Genomic DNA, 27,039 nt, shown 5'->3' on the forward strand with positions numbered 1-27,039 from the left:
AGCTAGCGCCACTGCCACGAAGCTAGCACCAGTTAGCAAACATAATTCTACAATTACAACCTCTCTTTCGCCATCGCCATCYGGCTTGGATTCTCTGTCGACACGACCACGTCTGGTCTGCAGACGAATACCCCATCCGCTGTGCCCTCAACCGGCCTCCGTCTGAGCAGACCCCCTCCGTCTGAGCAGACCACCCCCCGGGCTACTAACTTTAAACGCCGCGTGCTAGCTTAGTGGCGGCTTCCCTGCTCCATCTACGGCTGCCCCCTGGACACTATGATCACTTGGCTACATAGCTGAATGCTGCCGGGACTGTCCATTAATTCACGGTACTCCATCTGTTTATTTGTGTTTTATCTGTCGGCTCTGTGTTTTAACTCAGGCTCTGTGTGTAGTTAATCCGACCCTCTCTTGCCTAGTCGTCGCCATTTTTTACCTGCTGTTGCTGTGTTAGCTGACTAGCTGCTGTTACTCACCTGTTGTTTTAGCTAGCTCTCCCAATCAAGACCTGCAATCACTTTATGCCTATACTGTATGTCTCTCTCAATATCAATATGCCTTGTATACTGTTGTTCAGGCTAGTTATCATTGTTTTGGTTTGCAATGGACCCCGTAGTTCCACTCTCCGTACCTCTGATACCTCCTTTGTCCCACCTCCCACACATGCGGTGACCTCACCCATTGAGACCAGCATGTCCAGAGATACAACCTCTCTTATCATCACCCAGTGCCTGGGCTTGCCTCCGCTGTACCTGTGCCCCACCATACCCCTGTCTGCACATTATGCCCAGAATCTATCTACCACGCCCATAAATCTGCTCCTTTTATTCCTTGTCCCCAACGTTCTAGCGACCAGTTTTGATAGCCTTTAGCCGCACCCTCATCCTACTACTCCTCTGTTCCTCGGGTGATGTGGAGGTAAACCCAGGCCCTGCATGTCCCCAGGCACCCTCATTTGTTGACTTCTGTGATCGAAAAAGCCTGGCCTCATGCATGTCAACATCAGAAGCCTCCTCCCCTAAGTTTGTCTTATCACCGCTTTAGCACACACTCTGCCAACCCTGATGTCCTTGCCGTGTCTGAATCCTGGCTTAGGAAGGCCACCAAAAATTCTGAGATTTCCATACCCAACTATAAACACTTTCCGTCAAGATAGAACTTGCCAAAGGGGGAGGATTGCAATCTACTGCAGAGATAGCCTGCAAAGTTCTGTTCATACTTTTCCAGGTCTATGCCCAAACAGTCGAACTTTATTATTTAAAAAATTAATCCTCCCAGAAATAAGTCTCTCACTGTTGCCGCCTTGCTACCGACCCCCTCAGCTCCCAGCTGTGCCCTGGACACCATCTGTGAATTGATCGCTCCCCATCTAGCTTAGAGTTTGTTCTGTTAGGTGACGTAAACTGGGATTATGCTTAACCCCCGGAGTCCTACATCTAAGTAGATGCCCTCAATCTACACAAATCATCAAGGAACCACAGGTAAACCCTAAATCCGTAAACATGGGCAACCTAATAGACATTATTTGACCAACTTGCCCTCCAAATACACCTCTGCTGTCTTCAATCAAGATTCTAAGCGATCACTGCCTTTGCCTGTATCCGCTACGGGTCCGCGGTCAAACGACACCACCCCTCATCACTGTCAAACGCTCCTAAAACACTTCTGCGAGCAGGCCTTTCTAATCGACCTGGCCCGGGTACCCTGGAAGGATATTGACCTCATCCCATCAGTTGAGGATGCCTGGTCATTCTTTAAAAGTTACTTCTCACCATATTAGACAAGCATGCTCTCGTTCAAAAAAATGCAGAACTAAGAACAGATATGCCCTTGGTTCACTCCAGACCTGACTGCCCTCGACCAAAGCACAAAAACATCTGTGGCGAACTGCAATAGCATCGAAGAGCCCCCGCGATATGCAACTGTTCAGAAGGTCAGGAACCAATACACGCAGTCAGTCAGGAAAGCAAAGGCCAGCTTTTTCAAGCAGAAATTTGCATCCTGTAGCTCTAACTCCAAAAGTTCTGGGATACTGTAAAGTCCATGGAGAAACAAGAGCACCTCCTCCCAGCTGCCCACTGCACTGAGGCTAGGTAACACGGTCACCACCGATAAATCTGTGATAATCGAAAACTTCAACAAGCATTTCTCAATGGCTGGCCATGCCTTCCTCCTGGCGACTCCAACCTTGGCCAACAGCCCCGCCCCCCCGCTGCTACTCGCCCAAGCCTCCCCAGCTTCTCCTTTACCCAAATCCAGATAGCAGATGTTCTGAAAAGAGCTGGAAACACTGGACCCATACAAATCAGCTGGGCTTGACAATCTGGACCCCCTATTTCTGAAATGTCCGCCGCCATGTCGCACCCCTATTACCAGCCTGTTCAACCTCTCCTTCGTATCATCTGAGATCCCAAGGATTGGAAAGCTGCCGCGGTCATCCCCTCTTCAAAGGGGGAGACACCTGGACCCAAACTGTTACAGACCTATATCCATCCTGCCCTGCCTATCTAAGGTCTTCGAAAGCCAAGTCAACAAACAGATCACTGACCATCTCGAATCCCACCGTACCTTCTCCGCTGTGCAATCCGGTTTCCGAGCCGGTCACGAGTGCACCTCAGCCACGCTCAAGGTACTAACCGATATCATAAACCGCCATCGATAAAAAGACAGTACTGTGCAGCCGTCTTCATCGACCTGGCCAAGGCTTTCGACTCTGTCAATCACCATATTTCTTATCGGCAGACTCAGTAGCCTCGGTTTTTCTAATGACTGCCTTGCCTGGTTCACCAACTACTTTGCAGACAGAGTTCAGTGTGTCAAATCGGAGGGCATGTTGTCCGGTCCTCTGGCAGTCTCTATGGGGGTACCACAGGGTTCAATTCTCGGGCCGACTCTTTTCTCTGTATATATCAATGATGTTTGCTCTTGCTGCGGGCGATTCACTGATCCACCTCTACGCAGACGACGCCATTCTGTATACTTCTGGCCTCCTTGGACACTGTGCTATCTAACCTCCAAACGAGCTTCAATGCCATACAACTCCTTCCGTGGCCTCCAACTGCTCTTAAACGCTAGTAAAACCAAATCATGCTTTTCAACCGTTCGCTGCCTGCACCCGCACGCCCGCACTAGCATCACCACCCTGGACGGTTCCAACCTAGAATATGTGGACATCTATAAGTACCTAGGTGTCTGGCTAGACTGCAAACTCTCCTTCAAGACTCATATCAAACATCTCAAATCCAAAATCAAATCTAGTTCGGCTTTTCTATTGCAACAAAGCTCCTTCACTCACCGCCGCAAACTTACCCTAGTAAAACTGACTATCCTACTGATCCTCGACTTCGGCGATGTCATCTACAAAATAGCTTCCAATACTCTACTCAGCAAACTGGATGCAGTTTATCACAGTGCCATCCGTTTTGTTACTAAAGCACCTTATACGACCCACCACTGCGACCTGTATCGCCTAGTCGGCTGGCTCTCGCTACATGTTCGTCGTCAGACCCACTGGCTCCAGGTCATCTACAAGGCTATGCTAGGTAAGTGCCGCCTTATCTCAGTTCACTGGTCACGATGGCTACACCCACCCGTAGCACGCGTCCAGCAGGTGTATCTCAGCATCATCCCTAAGCCAAAACCTAATTTGGAGCCTTTCCTTCCAGTTCTTGGTGGACTGAACGAATTGCAAAAATCTCTGAAGTTGGAAGCTTTTATCTCCCTCAACAACTTTAAACATCTGCTATCCGAGCAGAACCAATCGCTGCAGCTGTACATAGTCCATCGGTATATAGCCCACCCAATTTACCTACCTCACCCCCATACTGCTTTTTATTTATTTACTTCTGCTCTTTTGCACACCAGTATCTCTACTTGCACATGATCATCTGATGATTTATCACTCCAGTGTTAATCTGCTAAATTGTAAATATCGATTTATTGCCTACCTCATGCCTTTTGCACACATTGTATATAGATTCTCTTTTTTTCTACCATGTTATTGACTTGTTTATTGTTTACTCCATGTGTAACTCTGGTGTGTTTGTTGTCTGTTCACACTGCTATGCTTTATCTTGGCCAGGTCGCAGTTGCAAATGAGAACTTGTTCTCAACTAGCCTACCTGGTTAAATAAAGGTAAAATAAAAAAATAAAATAAAAATATTACCCAGTTCTGCTCTCCTGCACCTGACTTCTCTGCCGCCAAATACGCACCCCGCTAGAGCATGTTTGTTTATATTTACTGTGTTTACAAAGGTACGACAGTTGAACTAAGCTCATGAGGCATTTATAAGATATATTCTTCAAGAATCAATGGGAACATTTAATTAATTCAGAAATCCCCAAATGGATGAAGCACCTGCAGATTGCCCCTATAAGACCGAGAAGAACGAAGAAAATGAAAACACTGGTGCTCTACCAAACATTGGTTGAATAATAAACTACGAATCAAATAAAATACTAGAGAGTAATAAAAGCTAGAGAGTAACTTGTGGCTTTATTTGAGGCTGGCTCCTTTTTAATGACACAGAATTCATGAAAGTGACAAAGCAAAGCATGACGCTTCCAGATTGCATTACATTTCCACATTCTGTCATGATGATTGCTGCAATAATAAATAAATAGATGGTATAGCAAGTATCATTTGACCAGCATCTTCTTAAAACGTCCGAGCACTGCAGCGGAAAGCAGAAAGCTGCCAAACAGAAATATGGCACAATCACCTTTGAAGTATCGATAGTCAAACAACATAACACCACATACTGTTACATAATGCAACATATGTTACATAATGCATTCTGCTAAATATAAGTTGGAGAGGTCACAATGGGGCGACACTCAGGAAAACCTGTGCAGGCTCTAGGGGTAAAATGGAAAAGGCATACGTGTAATTCAAGGTAATAAGGTTGTATTAGGTTGGAAGCAAAGCTGTACACACAGCAGCCACATAGACAGAACAACTAAAGTAAGGCACAAAACAGATAGTATCTGACAGCATAAGGTTTGTTAACAAAACCCACAAACTATCTAAAAGGTAGCTTACGACATTACATTCAATGATTTTCTCTATTTCTTTCATAATACACAACTCATATAGTTACCATTGGAGCCATATCTAGTGGTATGGTTATGGAATACTTCTGAATTCTGAAGTTGTTGAGGAGTAGGCTGGATCATACCAAACCGGTGCCAGTATTCATAAAGCTTCTCAGAATAGGAGTGCTGATCTAGGATCAGTTTTGCCATAATGAATAAGATTACATGGCCGGGGAGTACCTGGTCAGCTCTCCTACTCTGAGACGCTTTATGAATACAGGCCGTTTTGAAGTATGCAGATGACATTTGTTGGGTGTTATTTTACGCTGCTTTATATTCTTAAAATTGGTATAGCAAAACGAGAAAGCAATAAAAATCCTCTCAACACATTAAACTTGTGAACACAGTGAAAGGAAAATGCCACAAGTATCCAACATTGAGTTTAGTTTTTGTACTGCATCCAGTGTTCTGTTTATCATCTGCATTTTAAATGCAGTTTTTTTCCTTATTGTCTTGACATCGATCGTGTGAAATAGAAAAATATACATACGCCACGTAGTAATAATAATAATAGACGCTCTGGTGTTATASACAGGTGGCCTTGGACTTGGTCTGATAGTACTCCTACGCTAGAGTTTGTCACTGTAGCTTGCATGTTCTGGGTCTGTTTAACAGACAACGCTAATGTGTCACACACACGTCATTCATCAAACAAGATTATCAGAGCTCTGTTGATGACAGAGGTAGCATAATCCCCACTGAGGAATGGAGCCCCTCAATGTGTGTACAGGTAACTGCCAAAATAAAGGGAACACAAACACAAAGTGTCTCAATACGGTGTTGGGCCACCACGAGCCAGAACAGCTTCAATGCGCCTCTATTAGCAGGATGCAACGCCATTATTCCATGAGTAATTCCATCATTTGGTGTTTTGTTGATGGAAAACGCTGTCTCAGGCTCCGCTTCAGAATCTCCCATAAGTGTTCAATTGGGTTGAGATCTGGTGACTGAGACAGCCATGTCATTTGGCYTACACTGTTTTCAGGCTCATCAAACCATTGAGTGAACATTCATGCCCTGTGAATGAGGGAATTGTGATCCTATGGCCTGTCCAGCATTTTTAGACATGACCCTAAGCATGATGGGATCCTAATTGCTTAATTAACTCCGGAACCAAACCTCTGTGGAAGCACCCGTCTTAATATACTTTGCATTCTTCATTTACTCAAGCGTTTCCATTATTTTGGCAGTTACCTGTGCGTTAATGTTCTGGCGCTCCAAGCAGGCTCAATCAAACTGAACGAAAACAAATACTATTCAAACCCGCGTCTGGTGGTGCTGACAGTGCTATTCTATATCATGAGTACMGGTGAGAGCAGGTTACACCTCCAGACCCAGCGGGGGGCACAGAGTCAGTTTATCGCGCATCGTTAAGTTGCCTGGCCACGGTAAGGATCTCCTTCGCCCCTTTACTCAGCAGTAGATTGGCCAAGTCTAGACCTAGCTTCTCAGAAGCATCCTGGGCCGGGCCTGGCATGTTGTTCGCTGTTACGCCAACACGCTGGACCCGCTCATCCACTTGCTCTTCCACCTACCACAGAGGAAAGACAGATTAAATAAACCAAAGAAATATGCCCTGAGAAGGGAGCCCCTTGATGAGCTGATATGTTTAATTGGAAGAGTTGACTGGGGGGGTGAGAAATCATTAGTCTGACCTTATTGTCTGAAGCAATGCTGGTCTGCATGGTCTCCTTGAGACTGTCTGAACCATCCAGGCTGTAGACTGCTCCCGTCAGGTAGAGCTTTGGTAAATAGAACACAGCAGTTACAAACGGCACGCACGCACGTAACCATGGATATGCAACGACGCACACACTTTAGCAAATGTCATAAGCCCTTACCTGAGAGTCCTTGACTTCAGTGTGGACAGCAACTGGTACACTGCAACCCCCCTCCTACAAGAAGCGAAAGTGATTACACTGGAGTGTCAAATATAWTGAGACGTGCAAGCAAATATAGACATTTGGTTAAAAGGGGGTAATCTGCAGTTGCTGCATCCATTTTCTAAATGAATCTAATCAAATGGTATTTCTCACATGCTTCGTAAACAACAARTGAAGACTAACAGTGAAATGCTTAATTACGGGCCCTTCTCAGCAATGCAGAGAAAAAAGGAAATAGAGAAATAAAAACACGTAATAATAAAAGGATATAATGAATACACAATGAGTAATGATAACTTGGCTATATACACGGGGTACAAGTACCGAGTCGATGTGCAGGGGTACGAAGTAATTGAGGTAGATATGTACATACGGTATAACTGGGAATAAAGTGATTAGTCATAGGGACAGATAATAAACAGTAGCAAAAGCTGCAGATAATTAAATAGTTAACCAATAGCTACCTGGACTAACTATACTGAACAAAAATATAAACGTAACATGCAACAATTTCAAAGATTTTACTGAGTTACAGTTTATATAAGGATATCAGTCAATTGAAATAAATTCATTAGGCCCTAATACATGTATTTTACATGACTGGGCAGGGGTGCAGCCATGGGTGGACCTTGCAGGGCATAGGCCCACCCACTTGGCAGCCATGCCCACCCACTGAGGAGTCAAGCCCAGCCAATCAGAATGAGTTTTTCCCCACAAAAGGGCTTTATTACAGACAGAAATACTCCCCCTCCCATCATCCTCAGACGATCCCGCAGGTGAAGAAGACGGAAGTGTCACGTTGTCGAGGTCAAAACTGCACATTTTAAAGTGGCCTTTTATTGTCCGCAGCACAAGGTGCACCTGTGTAATGATCCTGCTGTTTAATAAGCTTCTTGATATGCCACACCTGTCAGGTGGATGAATTATCTTGGCAAAGGAGAAATGCTCACTAACAGGGATGTAAACAAATTTGTTCCAAAAAATKGRGAGAAATAAGCTTTTTTGTGCGTATGGAAAATGTCTGCGATTTTTTATTTCAGCACATGACACATGGGACCAACACTTTACATAGTGTTTATATTTCTGTTCAGTGTATTTAGCAATCTTTTGGCTTGGGGGTAGAAGCTGTTCAGGGTCCTGATGGTTCCACAYGGTGCATTGGTACCGTTTGCCGAGCGGTAGCAGAATGAACAGTTTATGACTTGGGTGGCTGGATGCATGAATTTTTAGGGCCTTCCTATGACACCGCCTGGTATAGAAGTCCTGAATGGCAGGGTGCTCGGCCCCAGTGTTGTACTGATGTACTGTATAAAAATAAAAAAAAATAAAAAAAACACTATTGCCTCCAAACAGGCTGAAAACTATCATTTTTATATTGTGGATGGTCAGTCCTTGCATTAATAGCTCTGTCTACAAATTTGTGAGTGGTTACATTTCTCCAGGCCCATCCCTCAGCTTTTTACCAAAATAGAGGTGGGGTAAACGCTTTGTGATTGTTTCAACTCCGGATTGCCCCTTTAAGTACTGTTTATGTGACATAGTTATAAAGCCTAACATTACTTTTATTTTTTTATGTCAATTCTTCTTCTTTCACTTGCAATTGTACCTTAAATGGCCGGTTTCCCAGACATAGATTAAGCCTCGTCCTAGACTAAAAAGCCCTTTGAATGGTGATTCTCCATTGAGCATGCTTTTTAGTCCAGGACTAGGCCTAGGCTAATCTGTGTCTGGGAAACTGGTCCTTTATGAGTATTTATATTAAGAAGCATTGACAATGCACTAGCAGCCAACAATTCACAGATACACAGGACACACTATAATAAAACATCTAGGAGACAGAGTGAGACTTGCCAGTCGTCTGAGGAAGGMTCGCTCTGCTATACAGCGCAGGACCGTGTTGGGGTCGTGCAGAACAGACACCATCTCCAGGATGTCCTTGTCTCTGGCCCGCACCTCGATGGCAAGAGCCCCCTGGAACACAGCCAAGCAATGGACCCTCAGGGTAAAATATTCCGTTTTAACTACAGTTAGGCGTTTTTTTTGTTATTACACAATGGAATAAGGACCGCAGGTATGAGAGTTAAAGAGTTAAGTTGCCCATTTCTCCGTCATAAAATAAATCTACCTACCTGTCCAACAGCATACATACAGTCCTCAGGGCCCAGGATCTGCAAATGCAAAGACACAAATTAAAGGTAACTGCCCAATATTTTAGGTAGGCGGATACATTATGTAGGGCCAGGATGTTTTCCATGAACATGTGACCACTTGGAAAATCTCAGTGCCCTAGTTATAGGCTATATATAGGCTTACATAGTCTAAAAACCACATACTATTGAATCTTGATTAATTAAGATGAATCATGATTTATCTCTATGGTATGGACAAGGTGTTGTGATGTGGAGTGTTGGAGGTAGCTACAGTTGAAGTCCAAAGTTTACATACACTTTAGGTTTGAGTCATTAAAACTYGTTTTTCAACCACTCCACACATTTCTTGATAACAAACTATAGTTTTGGTAAGTCGGTTAGGACATCTACTTTGTGCATGACACAAGTCATTTTTCCCACAATTGTTTACAGACAGATTATATCACTTATAATTCACTGTATCACAATTCCAGTGGATCAGAAGTTTACATACACTAAGTTGACTGTGCCTTTAAACAGCTTGGAAAATTCCAGAAAATGATGTAATGGCTTTAGAAGCTTCTGATAAGCTAATTGACATCATTTGAGTCAATTGGAGGTGTAGACCTCCACAAGTCTGGATCACCCGTGGTAGCAATTTCCAAACGCCTGAAGGTACCACGTTCATACTGTACWMACAATAGTACGCAAGTATAAACACCATGGGACCACGMAGCCATCATACCGCTCAGGAAGGAGACGCGTTCTGTCTCCTAGAGATTAATGTACTTTGGTGCGAAAAGTGCAAATCAATCCCAGAACAACAGCAAAGGACCTTGTGAAGATGCTGGAGGAAACAGGTACAAAAGTATCTATATCCACAGTAAAACGAGTCCTATATCGACATAACCTGAAAGGCCACTCAGCAAGGAAGAAGCCACTGCTCCAAAACCGCCATAAAAAAGCCAGACTAGGGTTTGCAACTGAATATGGGGACAAAGATCATACTTTTTGGAAAAATGTCCTCTGGTCTGATGAAACAAAAATATAAGTGTTTGGCCATAATGACCATTGTTATGTTTGGAGGAAAAAGGGGGATGCTTGCAAGCCGAAGAACACCATCCCAACCGTGAAGCATGGGGGTGGCAGCATCATGTTGTGGGGCTGCTTTGCTGCAGGAGGGACTGGTGCACTTCACAAAATAGATGGCATCATGAGGGAGGAAAATTATGTGGATATATTGAAGCAACATCTCAAGACATCAGTCAGGAAGTTAAAGCTTGGTCGCAAATGGGTCTTCCAAATGGACAATGACCCCAAGCATACTTCCAAAGTTGTGGCAAAATGGCTTAAGGACAACAAAGTCAAGGTATTGGGGTGGCCWTCACAAAGCCCTGACCTCAATCCTGTAGAACATTTGTGGGCAGAATTGAAAAAGCGTGTGTGAGCAAGGAGGCCTACAAACCTGACTCAGTTACACCAGCTCTGTCAGGAATAATGGGCCAAAATTCACCCAAATTATTGTTGGAAGCTTGTGGAAGGCTACCCGAAACGTTTGACCCAAGTTAAACAATTTAAAGGCAATGCTACAGAATACTAACTGAGTGTATGTAAACTACTGACCCACTGGGAATGTGATGAAAGAAATAAAAGCTAAAATAAATCCTTCTCTCTACTATTATTCTGATATTTCACATTCTTAAAAAAAAGTGGTGATCCTAACTGACCTAAGACAGGGAATTTTTACTAGGATTAAAATGTCAGGAATTGTGAAAAACTGAGTTGAAATGTATTTGGCTAAGGTGTATGTACATTTTTGACTTCAACTGTACCTGGCTGACTCGGCTATCCCAGCCCATGCGACGGAGCCCAGCTGCAGCCAGTATAATGGCCGAGAAGTCGTCCTTTTCATCCAGCTTCTTCAACCTCGTGTTGAGGTTTCCTCGCTGGGAAAAAACGCACTAAGGAAACAAACTCACAACCCTCTATAGATGGTGCTCATTACTGATATGATGTGCATCAGATTTGAAATGAAGATCCTGTTTTAATCCTTCGCTATACTGTGAGAGTGGCAGTGAGTGAACGTAGCACTGAGAGAAAGGATACAATATCTTTAAACTCCAGGTGGGGGAATCTTTTCTTTAGCTGAGCAGCCCGGCGTAGGGAACTTGTGCCTATCACACTATGAAAAACACCCATCGATATCAATGTCAAGCCACTCCTTCTTTAAAACCGATAGGAAAAGAATCTTCAAACAATGTCATAAAATTCAACTGTTTCGTACCTCTTGTCAGGCAGGGTGTCAAGTGATTTCCCCATGTTTTTGGGATGCAAGACCACTGCATCATGGGGGTTCTCGCGCCTTAAAAGAACAGGAAGGGGAAAAAAACTATTTACCATGAAAATATCGGAGGCTACTTCATTCCACAGTAGTGGTGAAGAGAATCCTACTTCAATAGTAGATGTTCAAAAAGGTACACACACTGGCGCGCTTGGAGTATTCAAACTAAATGTATATACACATAGCTAGGCTAGCTAGTTCATCATTTCAAATCTATATTTGTAATAAAATCTGTGTGTAGGAACCTCTAAAAACATTGAAAGAAAGATCTTTAAATATATTACAATATGTGAGGAAAACTGATAGTGTTTCACACCAAATCAGTAGGTTTGAACACCAACAAAAAAGGGGCCCAGATGAATGAGGACAGTGCGTTTGATTCCCTGTGGATCCTTACAGAGGCACTATTGTGTCGACTTACTTTAGCACTGCTCCTATGGTAAAGCCAGGAGGCAGAGTCGTGGGCAAGTCTTTCAAAGAGTGGACCACCAAGTCTACTCTATAGGAGACACAGCACAACAGTCATTTGTTTTGCAACACTTCAGAGCAAAGACTGAGGTAAAAAAAAAACTGGACATTAAACACCTGCACAAATCAAAGTCTTGAAGACATGAATGACATTTTGAAGCTACTCAAAATGTATGCCATTACATTGTAATAAAGAAAGTACCTCGACAGTAGTGGCTTTCCACATTAAGGCTAATAGTAATGTAGCCTACAGTTTGAATGTACAGTGCCTAGTGAACGGCTTTTCAAGAGGTGTCGATTGTTCATGAGTGGTCGAGCCTCAGTCCTGACTTGAATTTGCTTGCAAATCAGAGACAAGGTTTGAATATTGCTGTCCATCAATGACTCCCACCCAAACTTACTGAGCTTGAGCCATTTTGACAAAAAACTATGAATAAATGTTGCCCTAAGAGTTGTGCAAAGTTGGTAGAATCTTATTAAAAATGATTTACAGCTGTGATGACTATCAAAGGTGAAGACATCCGCAATCAATACATCAACAACTTTTTTTATTCATTTGAAACATTTTCTATAGTTTTTCTTTAACTTTGAAAATGAGGAGTTGGTTGTGTGGATCCAGAAGACAAAATTAGACTTACTCGTTCCTCTCCAGAGCAGTCTCCAGTTCTTTGGTGAAAAGGCTCTTCTCTCCAATCTGCATTTAGAAAGCATATTGGTTACTAACTGTTAACCCCATTACATTTTTAGCTCTGAACTTAGTGTTTTTCACACACTACTGAGTCAAGTAAAATTAACAATTTGGCCAATAATTTAGTTCTGATGAGGCACGCTTTAGTTTATAAACAGATTTACCTTTGATAACGCTATGTCAAGGATTTTGTCCCCTGTAGTTGTCATGCCAACTGACACAAAAAGACAAGGACATATACAAAGTGATATAGTCGTTTAATTACTGTATTGTACACATCTTATTGTGATGCATCTCCATAGTCAAAGGAAGATTACAGCACRACAAGTAACAGAACATACATGTAACTGCCAAAATAAAGGAAACACTAACATAAAATGTCTTCATAGGGCGTTGGGCCAGCAGGAGCCAGAACAGCTTCAATGCACCTTGGCATATATTCTACAAGTGTCTGGAACTCTATTGGAGGGATGCAACACCTATTATTCCACCATTTGGGGTTTTGTTGACGGTGGTGGAAAACGCTGTCTCAAGTGCCGCTCCAGAATCTCCCATAACTCTTAGATTGGGATGAGATCTGGTGAGTGAGACGGCCATGGCATATGGTTTACATCATTTTCATGCTCATCAAACCATGCAGTGACCACTCATGCCCTTGCCATCCTATGGGGAAATAGCCATGGTAGCCAAAATAATTGCCTAAATAATGGCCTGCCCTAAGCATGATGGGATGTTAATTGCTTAATTAACTCAGGAAATACATCTGTGTGGAGGCACCTGCTTTCAATGTATTTTGTGTCCTTCATTTACTCAAATCTTTCCATTATTTTGGCAGTTAACTATATACACTGTAAACAAACTTTTTTTCCTACACTCTTCGGGAAAAAAGGGTTCCAAAGGTTTGATCCCCAGCTGTCGACATAGGAGAACCCTTTTTGGTTCCAGGTAAAACCATGTTGGGTTCCAAGTAGAACTCTTTAGGGTACCAAGTAAAATCCTCTGTACTTGGAACCCAAAAGGGTTCTACCCGGAACCAAAAGGGTTCTACCTGGAAGCAAAAAGGATTCWTYAAAGGGTTCTCCTATGGGGACAGCCGAAGAACCCTTATAGGTTCTAGATAGCACCTTTTTTTCTAAGAGTGTATTGCCGTTCATCTGGACTCACCTATTTCTAAGTGGACATCAGGGTACAGTCCCTTAAGCTTCTCTGCAACGCTGTCCGTCTGAATACGAGCCAGCTGAGGTCAATAAATTAACAGAAATCAATTCAATTCGGATGACAACTTGTGTGCGTGCATTTTGGATGGTTGGTTTCTAGCTAGTTGACTACTTGGATAACACTGAATATCATAGGCTATTCAAGAAGCAAATGTTCAGCCGTGCGTTATCAAATCACTGGGACGTGAACACAACAAGCTGTACTAAAAGGCTAGACGGTATTGGAGCAGTAAACGGACTATCTCTGTTGCAGGAGGAGCAGACATCCCTGACTGCTGTATCTGAGGGAACAGAGAAGGGAAGCTTATCTGATAAAGAGTTGCCACGCTCTGCGTTACCCTATTCAAAAGCTGTTTTGTCATTCCAAAGTTTAACTCCACAGTAGTTTCACTGACACCAGGAAAAATTGTTAAAAGTGAAAAATGGCATTACCCGAAATCTAAAATGACATGCAATTTAGTTCCGCTCAACCACCAAAGGTATCTTACCTGGCTCTTTCGGGTTCCAATTCTTATGACCCGGCTAACTTTCCCATTACCCTCCTGTTGGAAAAACACAAGCAATACATTGCAACAGCCATTTTTCCAATAGAGTTTTTAAACTTCTACATGTAGTTGCAGTTCATGGCAGTTATCCCTTCGTATTGTCCCAACTCCTTCCACTGTACGCCACATATAACTGCTTCATATCATAAAATAAACATAAACTCTGTTTGAATTGCTTTCCTCTTACCCTGACGTACTTATAAGGTCCCTCCATAGTTCTCAGTAAACCTTAGCTTCTACACGCAGAGCAGCACTTTGTGTCGTCTGTAGAGCTGTGAAAGCCTGCTGTGTCTATGTGGGGAGCAGTGGCAAGTCATATAGCCTAGCACTAGAGATACTGAACCATGCCTCAACTTCCTACACCCCCATTTCCCTGGTCCTAGCTGATAAGTCAAGCGTGTCGATTCTTTGTGTCAGTTATTATGAGCAGGGAGGGGTAGCGATGGGCTTTTGTAAGATCATTTGTATAGGCATTTTCCAAATGGTCATGAAATAGACATGTATGTACAGTTGAAGTCGGAAGTTTACATACACCTTAGCCAAATACATTTAAACTCAGTTTTTCCACAATTCCTGACATTTAATCCTAGTAAAAATTCCCTGTCTTAAGTCAGTTAGGATCACCACTTTATTTTAAGAATGTGAAATGTCAGAATAATAGTAGAGAGAATTATTTATTTCAGCTTTTAGTTCTTTCATCACATTCCCAGTGGGTCAGAAGTTTACATACACTCAATTAGTATTTGGTAGCATTGCCTTTAAATTGTTTAACTTGGGTCAAACGTTTCGGGTAGCCTTCCACAAGCTTCCCACAATAAGTTGGGTGAATTTTGGCCCATTCCTCCTGACAGAGCTGGTGTAACTGGGTCAGAATTGTAGGCCTCCTTGCTCGCACACACTTTTTCAGTTCTGCCCACAAAAATGTTCTATGGGATTGAGGTCAGGGCTTTGTGATGGCCACTCCAATACCTTGACTTTGTTGCCCTTAAGCCATTTCACCACAACTTTGGAAGTATGCTTGGGATCATTGTCCATTTGGAAGACCCATTTGCGACCAAGCTTTAACTTCCTGACTGATGTCTTGAGATGTTGCTTCAATATATCCATATCATTGTGATGCCATCTATTTTGTGAAGTGCACCAGTCCCTCCTGCAGCAAAGCACCCCCACAACATGATGCTGCCACCCCCGTGCTTCACGGTTGGGATGGTGTTCTTCGGCTTACAAGCCTCCCCCTTTTTCCTCGTAATATAACGATGGTCAGTCATAGACTGTTCTATTTTATACCTGTCTCTTATACACATCTAGATGTGTATAAGAGACACATTTACGACCAAGCTTTAACTTCCTGACTGATGTCTTGAGATGTTGCTTCAATATATCCACATAATTTTCCTCCCTCATGATGCCATCTATTTTGTGAAGTACACCAGTCCCTCCTGCAGCAAAGCACCCCCACAACATGATGCTGCCACCCCCGTGCTTCACGGTTGGGATGGTGTTCTTCGGCTTACAAGCCTCCCCCTTTTTCCTCGTAATATAACGATGGTCAGTCATAGACTGTTCTCTCTACTACCGCATGGCAAGCAGTACCGGAGTGCCAAGTCTAGGACAAAAAAGCTTCTCAACAGTTTTTACCCCCAAGCCATAAGACTCCCGAACAGGTCATCAAATGGCTACCCAAACTATTTGCATTGTGTGCCCCCCCCCAACCCCGCTTTTACGCTGCTGCTACTATCTGTTTATCATATATGCATTGTCACTTTAATTATACATTCATGTACATACTACCTAATTTAGCCTGACCAACCGGTGCCTGTATATAGCCTCGCTACTGTTGTAGCCTCGCTATTGTATATAGCCACGCTATTGTTCTTTTTCACTGTCTTTTTTACTGTCGTTTTTATTTCTTTACTTATCTATTGTTCAACTAATACCTTTTTTWAACTTAGAAATTGCACTGTTGGTTAGAGCTTGTAAGTAAGCATTTCACTGTAAGGTACACCTGCTGTATTCGGCGCACGTGACAAATAAACTTTGATTTTTGATTTGGTCATTATGGCTAAACAGTTATTTTTTGTTTCATCAGACCAGAGGGCATTTCTCCAAAAAGTTCGATCTTTGTCCCCATGTGCAGTTTCAAACCGTAGTCTGGCTTTTTTATGGCGGTTTTGGAGCAGTGACTTCTTCCTTGCTGARCAGYCTTTAAGGTTATGTCAATATAGGACTTGTTTTACTATGGATATAGATACTTTTGCACCTGTTTCCTCCAGCATCTTCATAAGGTCCTTTGCTGTTGTTCTGGGATTGATTTGCACTTTTCGCATCAAAGTACGTTAATCTCTAGGAGACAGAACGCGTCTCCTTCCTGAGCGGTATGACGGCTGCGTGGTCCCATGGTGTGTATACTTGCATACTATTGTTTGAACAGATGACCGTGGTACCTTCAGGTGTTTGGAAATTGCTCCCAAGGATGAACCAGACTTGTGGAGGTCTACAAATTTTTTTCTGAGGTCTTGGCTGATATCTTTTTTCTTTCTTCTTTTTTACCCCCTTTTCTCCCCAATTTCGTGGTATCCAATTGTTAGTAATTACTATCTTGTCTCATCGCTACAACTCCCGTACGGGCTCGGGAGAGACGAAGGTCGAAAGCCATGCGTCCTCCGAAACACAACCCAACCAAGCCGCACTGCTTCTTAACACAGCGCGCCTCCAACCCGGAAGCCAGCCGCACCAATGTGTCGGCGGAAACACCGTGCACCTGGCTACCTTGGTTAGCGCGCACTGCGCCCGGCCCGCCACAAGAGTCTCTGGTGCGCGATAACCCTACCGGCCAAACCCTCCCTAACCCGGACGACGCTAGGCCAATTGTGCGTCGCTTGGCTGATTTCTTTTTTTGATTTCCCCATGATGTCAAGCAAAGAAGCACTGAGTTTGAAGGTAGGCCTTGAAATACATCCACAGGTACACCTCCAATTGACTCAAATKATGTCAATTAGCCTATCAGACTCTTCTAAAGCCATGACATCATTTCCTGGAATTTTCCAAGCTGTTTAAAGGCACAGTCAACTTAGTGTATGTAAACTTCTGACCCACTGGAATTGTGATACAGTGAATTATAGGTGAAATAATCTGTGGAGTGGATTGAAAAACGAGTTTGAATGACTCCAACCTAAGTGTACGTAAACTTCCGACTTCAACTGTATCCGGAAAGCACCGATATAAAAAGGATAGATTTTTCTGTTTAAATCTGATCCCATTAAAAGCTGACAACCTTTAGGTTCTATAGGACAAGGCAAGAGTTGACGCACTGGATGTTGTAGGCAAAGTTCCCTCAAAAACAAATTAGGCACTGAGCAAATTTCAGGTCTTCTTGTTGTGAAAATTCTGTGCAACTTCCAGCACGCGTTTACTGTGAACACTGAGGCTGTACTTGCCTTAAGTTACAGTTTAACAGTGGCCATGTAGGCTACTGTGGCTATTTGATCATAATGTAGGCCTGCCAGAGTGGCCTACTATCAAAAACAATGGAGAAAATGCATCCCATAACATTTTCACATGGAAATAGCTGTTCTATCATTCAGCCTACAGTAGCAATGTGTGATGTTCAGTGTAGGCCTACATTCCATGAGACTTTAAAAGAAAACATGCAGGGCTTGATATTAACCTGTTTATCCACTTGCCCTTCAGACAAGGAGGTGACTGAAAATGTTGTATTGTTTGATGCAARAAACCACTTTACAAAATAAAATGCATTATTATTCCCATACCATTATTACAGGGGATCAGACAAATTAAGCTACCCTCTGCCTATTGGCTACTTAGCTTATTCAAGCCTGTCTCAAAATACAACACTGCCCCTTTAAGTAAAAAAAAAGCTCCCTACCTGACTCGCTTTTCAAAGATGTCTGTGCTTTTGTAGGAAGCAATCACTCCCCTATTGCTGACTACAAATGATCTATAACTGGGCTAATAACTCACTAACTAGCAAAGGATATGAACAAAATGTGCACACGTGGCTACACGCAGCTCTCGCTTTGATCTCAAAACAAGGCATCTACTCAGAACCGCTCATGCTGTAAACACAGTCCAGTTCAAAGTAAATGGCACAGATCCATATATGGCAACGGTCTATTTGCATATAGGCCTACTGCAGCTCTAATTGTTTATGCCATACCGGTCTGTGTAGAATTTGGGCTGAGTAGTGTTTGTCAATTTAATAGAATCCTATGCATTCTGCCTACAACAAAATCTCTTGCATAGTTCGTTTTGTTTCGGTATGTTGCATTGAAAGTGGCTAACATTGCGTTGATTCAATCCCAATTGCCACAGTGAAGGGAAACATTGATAGCGTTAACAGGGAAAACTCTTGAACAGTGGTCAACAACCTTTTCTGATTCAAGATCACTTTCTGAGTAAAAAACATACGCCTGTGCAACATTAACCAATTAAAAACAGTTCTGTAGCAATGAGGTTTGTGCAGTAAGCTATATGGCACAATACATTTTCACTGCATATTGGCTGTGCTTAAATTTCCCTGCTAATGCATTGTTGTTCAGGCCATTTCTTAAAATTATACTTCAAAATTTGAGGTAGGCTATATGATCACACCGGTAATAGATCCGTTGTTGTATTACTTGTGAGGCACAACTGAGTGAGCATCTGATGGTCAGTCTCAACTAGTGGTCGACCGATCGGCGTGGCCGATTAATTAGGGCCGATTTCAAGTTTTCATAACAATTGGTAATCTGCCTTTTTGGACACCGATTATGGCCGATTACATTGTAATCCACGAAGAGACTGTGTGGCAGGCTGACCACCCGTTACGCGAGTGCAGCATCAAAAGGACCTTGTGGCTGCAAGGAGCCAAGGTAAGTTGCTAGCTAGCATTAAACTTATCTTATAAAAAACAATCAATCTTAACATGGGGGCGGCAGCGTAGCCTAGTGGTTAGAGCGTTGGACTAGTAACCAAAAGGTTGCAAGTTCGAATCCCTGAGCTGACAAGGTACAAATCTGCAGTTAACCCATCTAGGCCATCATTGAAAATAAGAATTTGTTCTTAACTGACTTGCCTGGTAAAATAAAAATAATCACTAATTAACTACACATGGTTGATACTATTACTAGCTTGTCCTGCGTTGCATATAATCAAAGCAGTGCCTGTTAATTTATCATCGAATCAAAAGCACATTTGCAAAAAAGAACAATCGTTGCACAAATGTACCTAACCATAAACATCAATGCTTTCCTTAAAATAAATACACAGAAGTATATATTTTTTTAAACCTGCATATTTAGTTAAAATAATTGCATGTTAGCAGGCAATATTAACTAGGGAAATTGTGTCACTTCTCTTGCGTTCAGTGCAAGATGCAGCAGTTTTGGCAGCCTGGCTCGTTGCGAACTGTGTGAAGACCATTTCTTCCTAACAAAGACCGTAATTAATTTGCCAGAATTTTACATATTTATGACATAACATTGAAGGTTGTGCAATGTAACAGCAACATTTAGACTTAGGGTTGCCACCCGTTTGATAAGATACGGAACGGTTCCGTATTTCACTGAAAGAATAAACGTTGTTTTCAAAATGATAGTTTCCGGATTTGACCATATTAATGACCAAAGACTCGTATTTCTGTCTGTTTATTATAATTAAGTCTATGATTTGATATTTGATAGAGCAGTCTGACTGAGCGGTGGTAGGCAGCAGCAGGCTCGTAAGCATTCATTCAAACAGCACTTTACTGCGTTTGCCAGCAACTCTTAGCAATGCTTGAAGCACAGCGCTGTTTATGACTTCAAGCCTATCAACTCCCGAGATTAGGCTGGCAATACTAAAGTGCCTATAAGAACATCCAATAGTCAAAGGTATATAAAATACAAATGGTATAGAGAGAAATAGTCGACGCGTCATAATTCCTATAATAACTACAACCTAAAACTTCTTAACTGGGAATATTGAAGACTCATGTTAAAAGGAACCACCAGCTTTCATATGTTCTCATGTTCTGAGTGTAACCGATGTAAAATGGCTAGCTAGTTACCGGGGTGCGCGCTAATAGCGTTTCAATTGGTGACCTCACTCGTTCTGAGACCTTGAAGTAGTTGTTCCCCTTGCTCTGCAAGGGCCACGGATTTGTGGAGCGATGGGTAACGACGCTTTGAGGGTGGCTGTTGTCGATGTGTGCAGAGGGTCCCTGGTTCGAGCCCAGGTAGGGGCGAGGAGAGGGACGGAAGCTATACTGTTACATGAGCAAGGAACTTAAATGTTAGCTTTTTTTTTTACATGGCACATATTGCACTTTTACTTTCTTCTCCAACACTGTGTTTTTTCATTATTTAAACCAAATTGAACATGTTTCATTATTTATTTGACACTAAATAGATTTTATTTATGTATTAAATTAAGTTAAAATAAAAGTGTTCATTGTTCATTCAGTATTGTTGTAATTGTCATTATTACAAATATATATAAATCGGCCGATTAATCGGTATCGGCTTTTTTTGGTCCTCCAATAATAGGTATCGGTATCGGCGTTGAAAAATCATAATCAGTCGACCTCCAGTCTCAATGGAGGGCGAGAGTGGTAGACTGAGGGTCAGCCTCAACAGCCCTATGCTCTCCCTTTCCTCCACTGACACTGACCAAAAAGGGACACCGTCTACCAGCTGATGGCGAAACTCGAGTTGCACCACATTATTTCTGCTTCATGCACAAATTCATGTTGCTACTTCCATGAACAGAGAAAGTGATTTATTCCTCGATATTAAAAAAGACCCAAGCCGCTAATAATAACAACAACGCAAGCCTATAGATCCACTTTCCTAATCATTCATTACTGATGCAGTGCTTGTTGCAGCGCTGAGTGGAAATTGCTTATAAAAGTATTGAATACAAAGTGTTGTCAGTGCTAAGAACTTAAACATGAACTCACTCATAAAAACAGCAGCTCTTTGCTGTATTCGTTGACAGTCTCTCTAGTCATGGTTTTAAACGTTTTGAAATCTCAGCATCAATTTGGCTGTAGATTTATTGTGCCTGCTACATTAATGCAGGACAAGGTGATCTGAGCCATCCGATTGGCCACCAGTAAACCTATAGTGCACATGATTTACTCTCTGGGTCCTCCGGGAAGGCAGCGTTTGTACCTTCAGTCATGTGAAATGGTTCAAAATGGCAACAGTTCGCCAACCTGTCGCGCAGGGGCAGCTGAATCGTGTACAACTACCGCCAGTAGCCCAGACGGGAGGAAAAAAAATAGAACACAAGGCTTTATGTCTGTGAAACTATATATTCACAGTATTATGAATGAATTGTGGTTTATTTGTTAGCATTTCGTAGTGTGACTGATTTTACTAATTGTATTAGTACTGTACAAAGTTAGAGGTGCGCTATTTGATAGATTCCAGGCAGTCGCCTGCCTAGCTCACAAACTAGAATCAGGGCGCCCACTCCGACAAGGTTAATTGACCCACAGTCCCACTTGGTGACATGATATCATTGACGTGTAAATGAGCGATAGAAAACCGATCGCGCAAATGTCACCATTCCGATTTTTTCCCCCGTGCCGCCCTGGGCGGCCGCCCATGTCGCCTATACCTAAATCCGCCACTGTGATCGAATATGAATGCCTTAGAGATCGACCACTGCTCTTTAGAGAATTGAGTGAAGTTCAATCTCGTTCTCGCTGTGGGTTGATATTTCTGTGCGGCAATCTCGGGGCTACTACACAGGCAACATTGGTTGTAGGCATTGTACAGCAGCCATAGAAGCTCTGACAGACAGCAACATCATATTATGCTGTTACGTAGGGCTAGTTTAATGAATTAACACACATCATTTTTACTACGGGAACGGTCAATCTGCCATTAGAAAGGGAAAACTAAAACATAACATTAGTTTATAATCTATATGTTCAATGGGTGTAGCAGCTGATGGTGACTGTCGAGGCAGACGTTATTTGTAATGTCAATTATTTGATATATGAGATGTATCCTCCAATGGTAGAGCTCCGATGTACAGGAGGGCGCGTGAGTAAACCAATCAGCGCGGTCCGGGTTGGCTGTAAAAATGGCGCATGCCTCACTCCGCCAAATGTTATCAATGAGGTATGAACGTTATGCTATGTAGAGTGCTAGCTAACTAGCCAAGTCTCTCACCTGTGAACTCGTCTCTCCCGACATCTCAGTGTTGCAGTAATGATCAGCGAGTATTGTCTTTGTCAGTGACAGTTATTCCCGACGTTCAACCCATGAGACTATAGATAATTCCTTGTAATCAGGGACGAAAAGGGCATTTGTAACTAGGGTAAATTCTGCTGACTGCCGGTGCCCTTCTGACGTCACTCCACAGAATGTCATTTCACTTCCGTGTGCTTTGGCTGCGTTCACGAACATCTAAAAAAACTACTTGCAAATGTGTTCTTGGTCACACAGTAACCTTTTGAAAACAGCCCAATTTGTTGATTTTATTATTGTGTTTTATCGATTTAAAGTATATTTCACTAGCAAAATGAGCTAACTTAGTAACAATGGCATTTTTTGTACATTGACAATTTTTAAGTAACATGTGCGCAGCTGACCACTGTCTTCTAGCTACTAGACCCTTGTCATTGAGCTATAAATGAAGGGCCAAGCCTGATCCTCTTCTCCTAAATGTCAGAGTATCTACCTAACCAACGTCTAGTTTTTTTYCTCTGTACCAGAACTTGTTCAAGCCATAGAGATAGATAGAGGACTCATCATGGATATTACCCGTTTTAGCATGGACTTTGCCATTGAGGGCTTTCACCATTTAAAAGTAGTCAACTGAATAGGGATTCCTATAAATTGGGGGCAATCAGCCACTAAAGAAGAAGAACATTGACTACTTTAAAATGGAGCACTGCCCTGGACGTCGATTAAGGCAGCCCCTCGCAMCTCTCCAATTCAGAGTGGTCGGGTTAAATGTGGAAGACCCATTTCGGTTGAATGCAACTGACTAGGTATTCCCTTTCCATGCTATCACAGATGCTATAAGGGCACAGATACAAAGATGAGTCCTTTAACTAAGGCAGGGAGGGATAGATGGCAGACAAGAAAATGAGGAAGAAAGTGAACATGTTATGAACAAATATGGAATGGGGGACTGCACAAGCCTTCTAGAAGATCTGGTGAAGGAGAAGATGGTTGAAAAGGAGAAAAGTGGAATATGTTTTGAGTGAGTATGGAATGGAGGATCTCATAGAACTTTTGGAAGAGCTTGAGGAGGAAATTGAATGTGACGAGAGAGAGGATTTTTATTTTATTGTATTTCACCTTTATTTAACCAGGTAGGCTAGTTGAGAACAAGTTCTCATTTACAACTGTGACCTGGCCAAGATAAAGCAAAGCAGTGCGACACAAACAACAACACAGAGTTACACATGGAATAAACAAGCGTACAGTCAATAACAATAGAAAAAAATGAAGTCTATATACAGTGTGTGCAAATGGCGTGAGGAGGTAAGGCAATAAATAGGCCATAGTAGCAAGTAATTACAATTTAGCAAATTAACACTGGAGGGATAGATGTGCAAGTAGAAATACTGGTGTGCAGAAAAGTAAATAAAAACAATATGGGGATGAGGTAGGTAGATTGGATGGGCTATTTACAGATGGGCTATGTACAGCTGTAGCGATCGGTTAGCTCCTCGGATAGCTGATGGTTAAAGTTAGTGAGGGAAATATAAGTCTCCAGCTTCAGCGATTTTTGGCAATTCGTTCCGGTCTTTGGCAGCAGAGAACTGGAAGGACAGGCGGCCAAAGAGGTGTTGGCTTTGGGGATGACCAGTGAGATATACCTGCTGGAGCGCGTGCTACGGGTGGGTGTTGTTATCGTGACCAGTGAGCTGAGATAAGGCGGAGCTTTACCTAGCAAAGACTTATAAATGACCTGGAGCCAGTGGGTCTGGCGACGAATATGTAGCGAGGGCCAGCCGATTAGAGCATACAGGTCGCAGTGGTGGGTGGTATATGGGGCTTTGGTGACAAAACGGATGGCACTGTSATAGACTGCATCCAGTTTGCTGAGTAGAGTGTTGGAGGCTATTTCGTAAATGACATCGCCGAAGTCGAGGATCGTGGGATAGTCAGTTTTACTAGGGTATGTTTGGCGGCGTGAGTGAATGAGGCTTTGTTGCGAATAGGAAGCCGATTCTAGATTTAATATTGGATTGGAGATGTTTAATTATTATTATTTTTATTATTTTTTATTTCACCTTTATTTAACCAGGTAGGTTAGTTGAGAACAAGTTCTCATTTACAACTGCGACATGACCAAGATAAAGCAAAGCAGTGTGACACAGACAACAACACAGTTACACAAGGAATAAACAATAAACAAGCCAATAACACAATAAACAAGACAATGACACAGTAGGGAAAAAAATAAAGTCTATATCTAGTGTGTGCAAAAGGCAATAAATAGGCCATAGTAGCGAAGAATTACAATTTAGCAGATGATGATGTGCAAGTAGAGATACTGGTGTGCAAAAGAGTGAGTCTGGAAGGAGAGTTTACAGTCTAGCCAAACACCTAGGTATTTGTAGTTGCCCACATATTCTAGGTCAGAACCGTCCAGAGTAGTGATGCTAGTCGGGCGGGCAGGTGCGGGCAGCAAACGGTTGAAAAGTATGCATTTAGTTTTACTAGCGTTTAAGAGCAGTTGGAAGCCACAGAAGGTGTGTTGTATGGCATTGAAGCTCGTTTGGAGGTTTGTTAACACAGTGTCCAAAGAAGGGCCAGATGTATACAGAATGGTGTCGTCTGCGTAGAGGTGGATCAGGGAATCACCCGCAGCAAGAGCAACATCGTTGATATATATACAGAGAAAAGAGTCGGCCCGAGAATTGAACCCTGTGGTAGCCCCATAGAGACTGCCAGAGGTCCGGACAACAGCCCCTCCGATTTGACACACTGCACTCTATCTGAGAAGTAGTTGGTGAACCAGGCGAGGCAGTCATTTGAGAAACCAAGGCTGTTGAGTCTGCCGATAAGAATACGGTGATTGACAGAGTCGAAAGCCTTGGCCAGGTCGATGAAGACGGCTGCACAGTACAATCTTTTATCGATGGCGTTTATGATATCGTTTAGTACCTTGAGCGTGGCTGAGGTGCACCCGTGACCAGCTCGGAAACCGGATTGCACAGCGGAGAAGGTACGGTGGGAATCGAAATGGTCAGTGATCTGCTTATTAACTTGGCTTTCGAAGACTTTAGAAAGGCATGGCTGAATTAACTGTGGTGGCAGGTGCAGTGATGACTGCTTTAAGGAGTTAAGTGTAGAGGGAAGTGGTGTGGTGTGGGAGGTTGGCGTCAAGTGCAAAAAAAAGGGATATGTGCTCCAGTAGTTCAGAGATGGAACCTGTCAAGAGAGAGGATAAAGTATCTGCGGTGAGAACCGCGGAGTTCGGGCTTCGTCCCGAGGATGATAAGGTTGATTCTGGTCCAGTGGGAGTGAGATTTATAGAGAGAATGGATCCTTGCATTTTGGCTGATCCATATGTGGTGTCAGGTTGGGTGGAGAAGTGGTTGGTGAAGGTAACTTGGAGTGGACTCGTGATGATTTATTGTGTTTCGTCCGCCCAGAGGGAGTGGGCGCCTCAGAAAACGGAGTTAGGGACAAACATTTGACTTGATTTGCTCTTCAGAGGAGGATGCTGTTGAAAGGAGTGATAATGAGGGTTACATTAAGTGTTGAGGAGGATCAATTGAAATTGAAGATTCCCGATGTCTGTGACGCCCGCCATTTGGTGAGATATAGATCCAGTGGAGAGCATGGGGAAGCGGAGAAGACATTGTCTGTCATGCTGAGTTTTTGATACAGTTTGATACAGTTTATGGGCATGTTGCAGCAGTGTGTAGGAGGGAGATGCCTAGGTGTGAGAAGTGTGCCGGCGAGCATGAGACGAAGGAATGTGTGGTATTGGTGGAGAAAGTTATGTGTGTTAGTTGTGGGTGCCCATGGGGCTGGAGATCAGTGGTGTCCTGTGAGAGAAAGGCAGATTGAAGTTGCCATGGTTAGAGTACTACAGAAAGTGTTGTATGCCGAAACAGTGAATAGAGTCGTAGAGGAAGATGGGTACAGGGTGGGGGATCCTGAGAGCATCCCTGTGAGTAGGCAGAGACCAAAAGAGAGAGCAATGGGAATAATATGTGCTTCATTAAGGTGGGCTTTTTGGCATTTTATAGCGATGGTTGTCAATTGTACTGCAGACATCGATTGAAAGTCACAGAAAATCGAGGTTGTGGTGGCAGAGAAGTACTTGGGATTACAAGGATTTACAGCTGCAGAACAGCTGCAGGGGATGTTGAGTGGTAGTGTTATGTCCTCTCAGACTATTGGTCTGGAGTAAGACTAGATATGGTTAAATAGTGAAATGGGTTGGTGTTTTTTAGATAGTGCTAATAGTTGGTAGGGCAATTTTCCTTTCCCCCAAATTTGTATTGCCACATCAAATGATTTAATTAATGTAGGTAGGCCGTGAATGGCCTCACACATCAGTACAGTAGGTGGCAGTGTATGCGCCTAAAAGTTGGATGCGATCCGTCAACTAAATCTCAAAGAAGAGTCCTCTATCTATCTCTATGGTTCAAGCACACAGCGCGCAACTTTTGACGGGCTAGTGGTTTATCAAGGAAGCAACTCATCTG

At 42.9% G+C, this 27,039-nt stretch overlaps 1 protein-coding gene across 4 annotated transcripts; it reads right to left on the bottom strand.

Annotated features, from left to right (window-relative positions):
* Positions 1-6,198: 6,198 nt before the first annotated feature.
* On the bottom strand, positions 6,199-22,685 carry hmbsb (hydroxymethylbilane synthase, b). Of its 4 annotated transcripts, none has more exons than XM_070438305.1 (14): positions 22,529-22,685; positions 14,310-14,363; positions 13,769-14,102; positions 12,769-12,818; positions 12,555-12,610; positions 11,870-11,947; positions 11,392-11,469; positions 11,214-11,289; positions 10,940-11,053; positions 9,108-9,146; positions 8,830-8,949; positions 6,937-6,990; positions 6,751-6,837; positions 6,199-6,626 (listed from the first exon to the last, which is right to left on the bottom strand). In XM_070438305.1, exons 4-14 carry the CDS (start codon positions 12,811-12,813, stop codon positions 6,453-6,455), a joined length of 921 nt encoding a protein of 306 aa, XP_070294406.1. In that variant the 5' UTR covers positions 12,814-12,818; positions 13,769-14,102; positions 14,310-14,363; positions 22,529-22,685; the 3' UTR covers positions 6,199-6,452. The 4 variants fall into 4 exon arrangements, with proteins under 4 accessions (XP_070294406.1, XP_023838401.1, XP_023838403.1 ...); XM_023982633.2 differs by having other exon boundaries at positions 13,769-13,841; positions 22,529-22,646; XM_023982635.2 differs by lacking the exon at positions 22,529-22,685 and adding an exon at positions 14,564-14,786 and having other exon boundaries at positions 13,769-13,841.
* Positions 22,686-27,039: the final 4,354 nt, after the last annotated feature.

This window comes from Salvelinus sp. IW2-2015, linkage group LG4p (genome assembly GCF_002910315.2).
Source record: "Salvelinus sp. IW2-2015 linkage group LG4p, ASM291031v2, whole genome shotgun sequence".
In the NCBI taxonomy this organism is placed as follows: Eukaryota; Metazoa; Chordata; class Actinopteri; order Salmoniformes; family Salmonidae; genus Salvelinus; species Salvelinus sp. IW2-2015.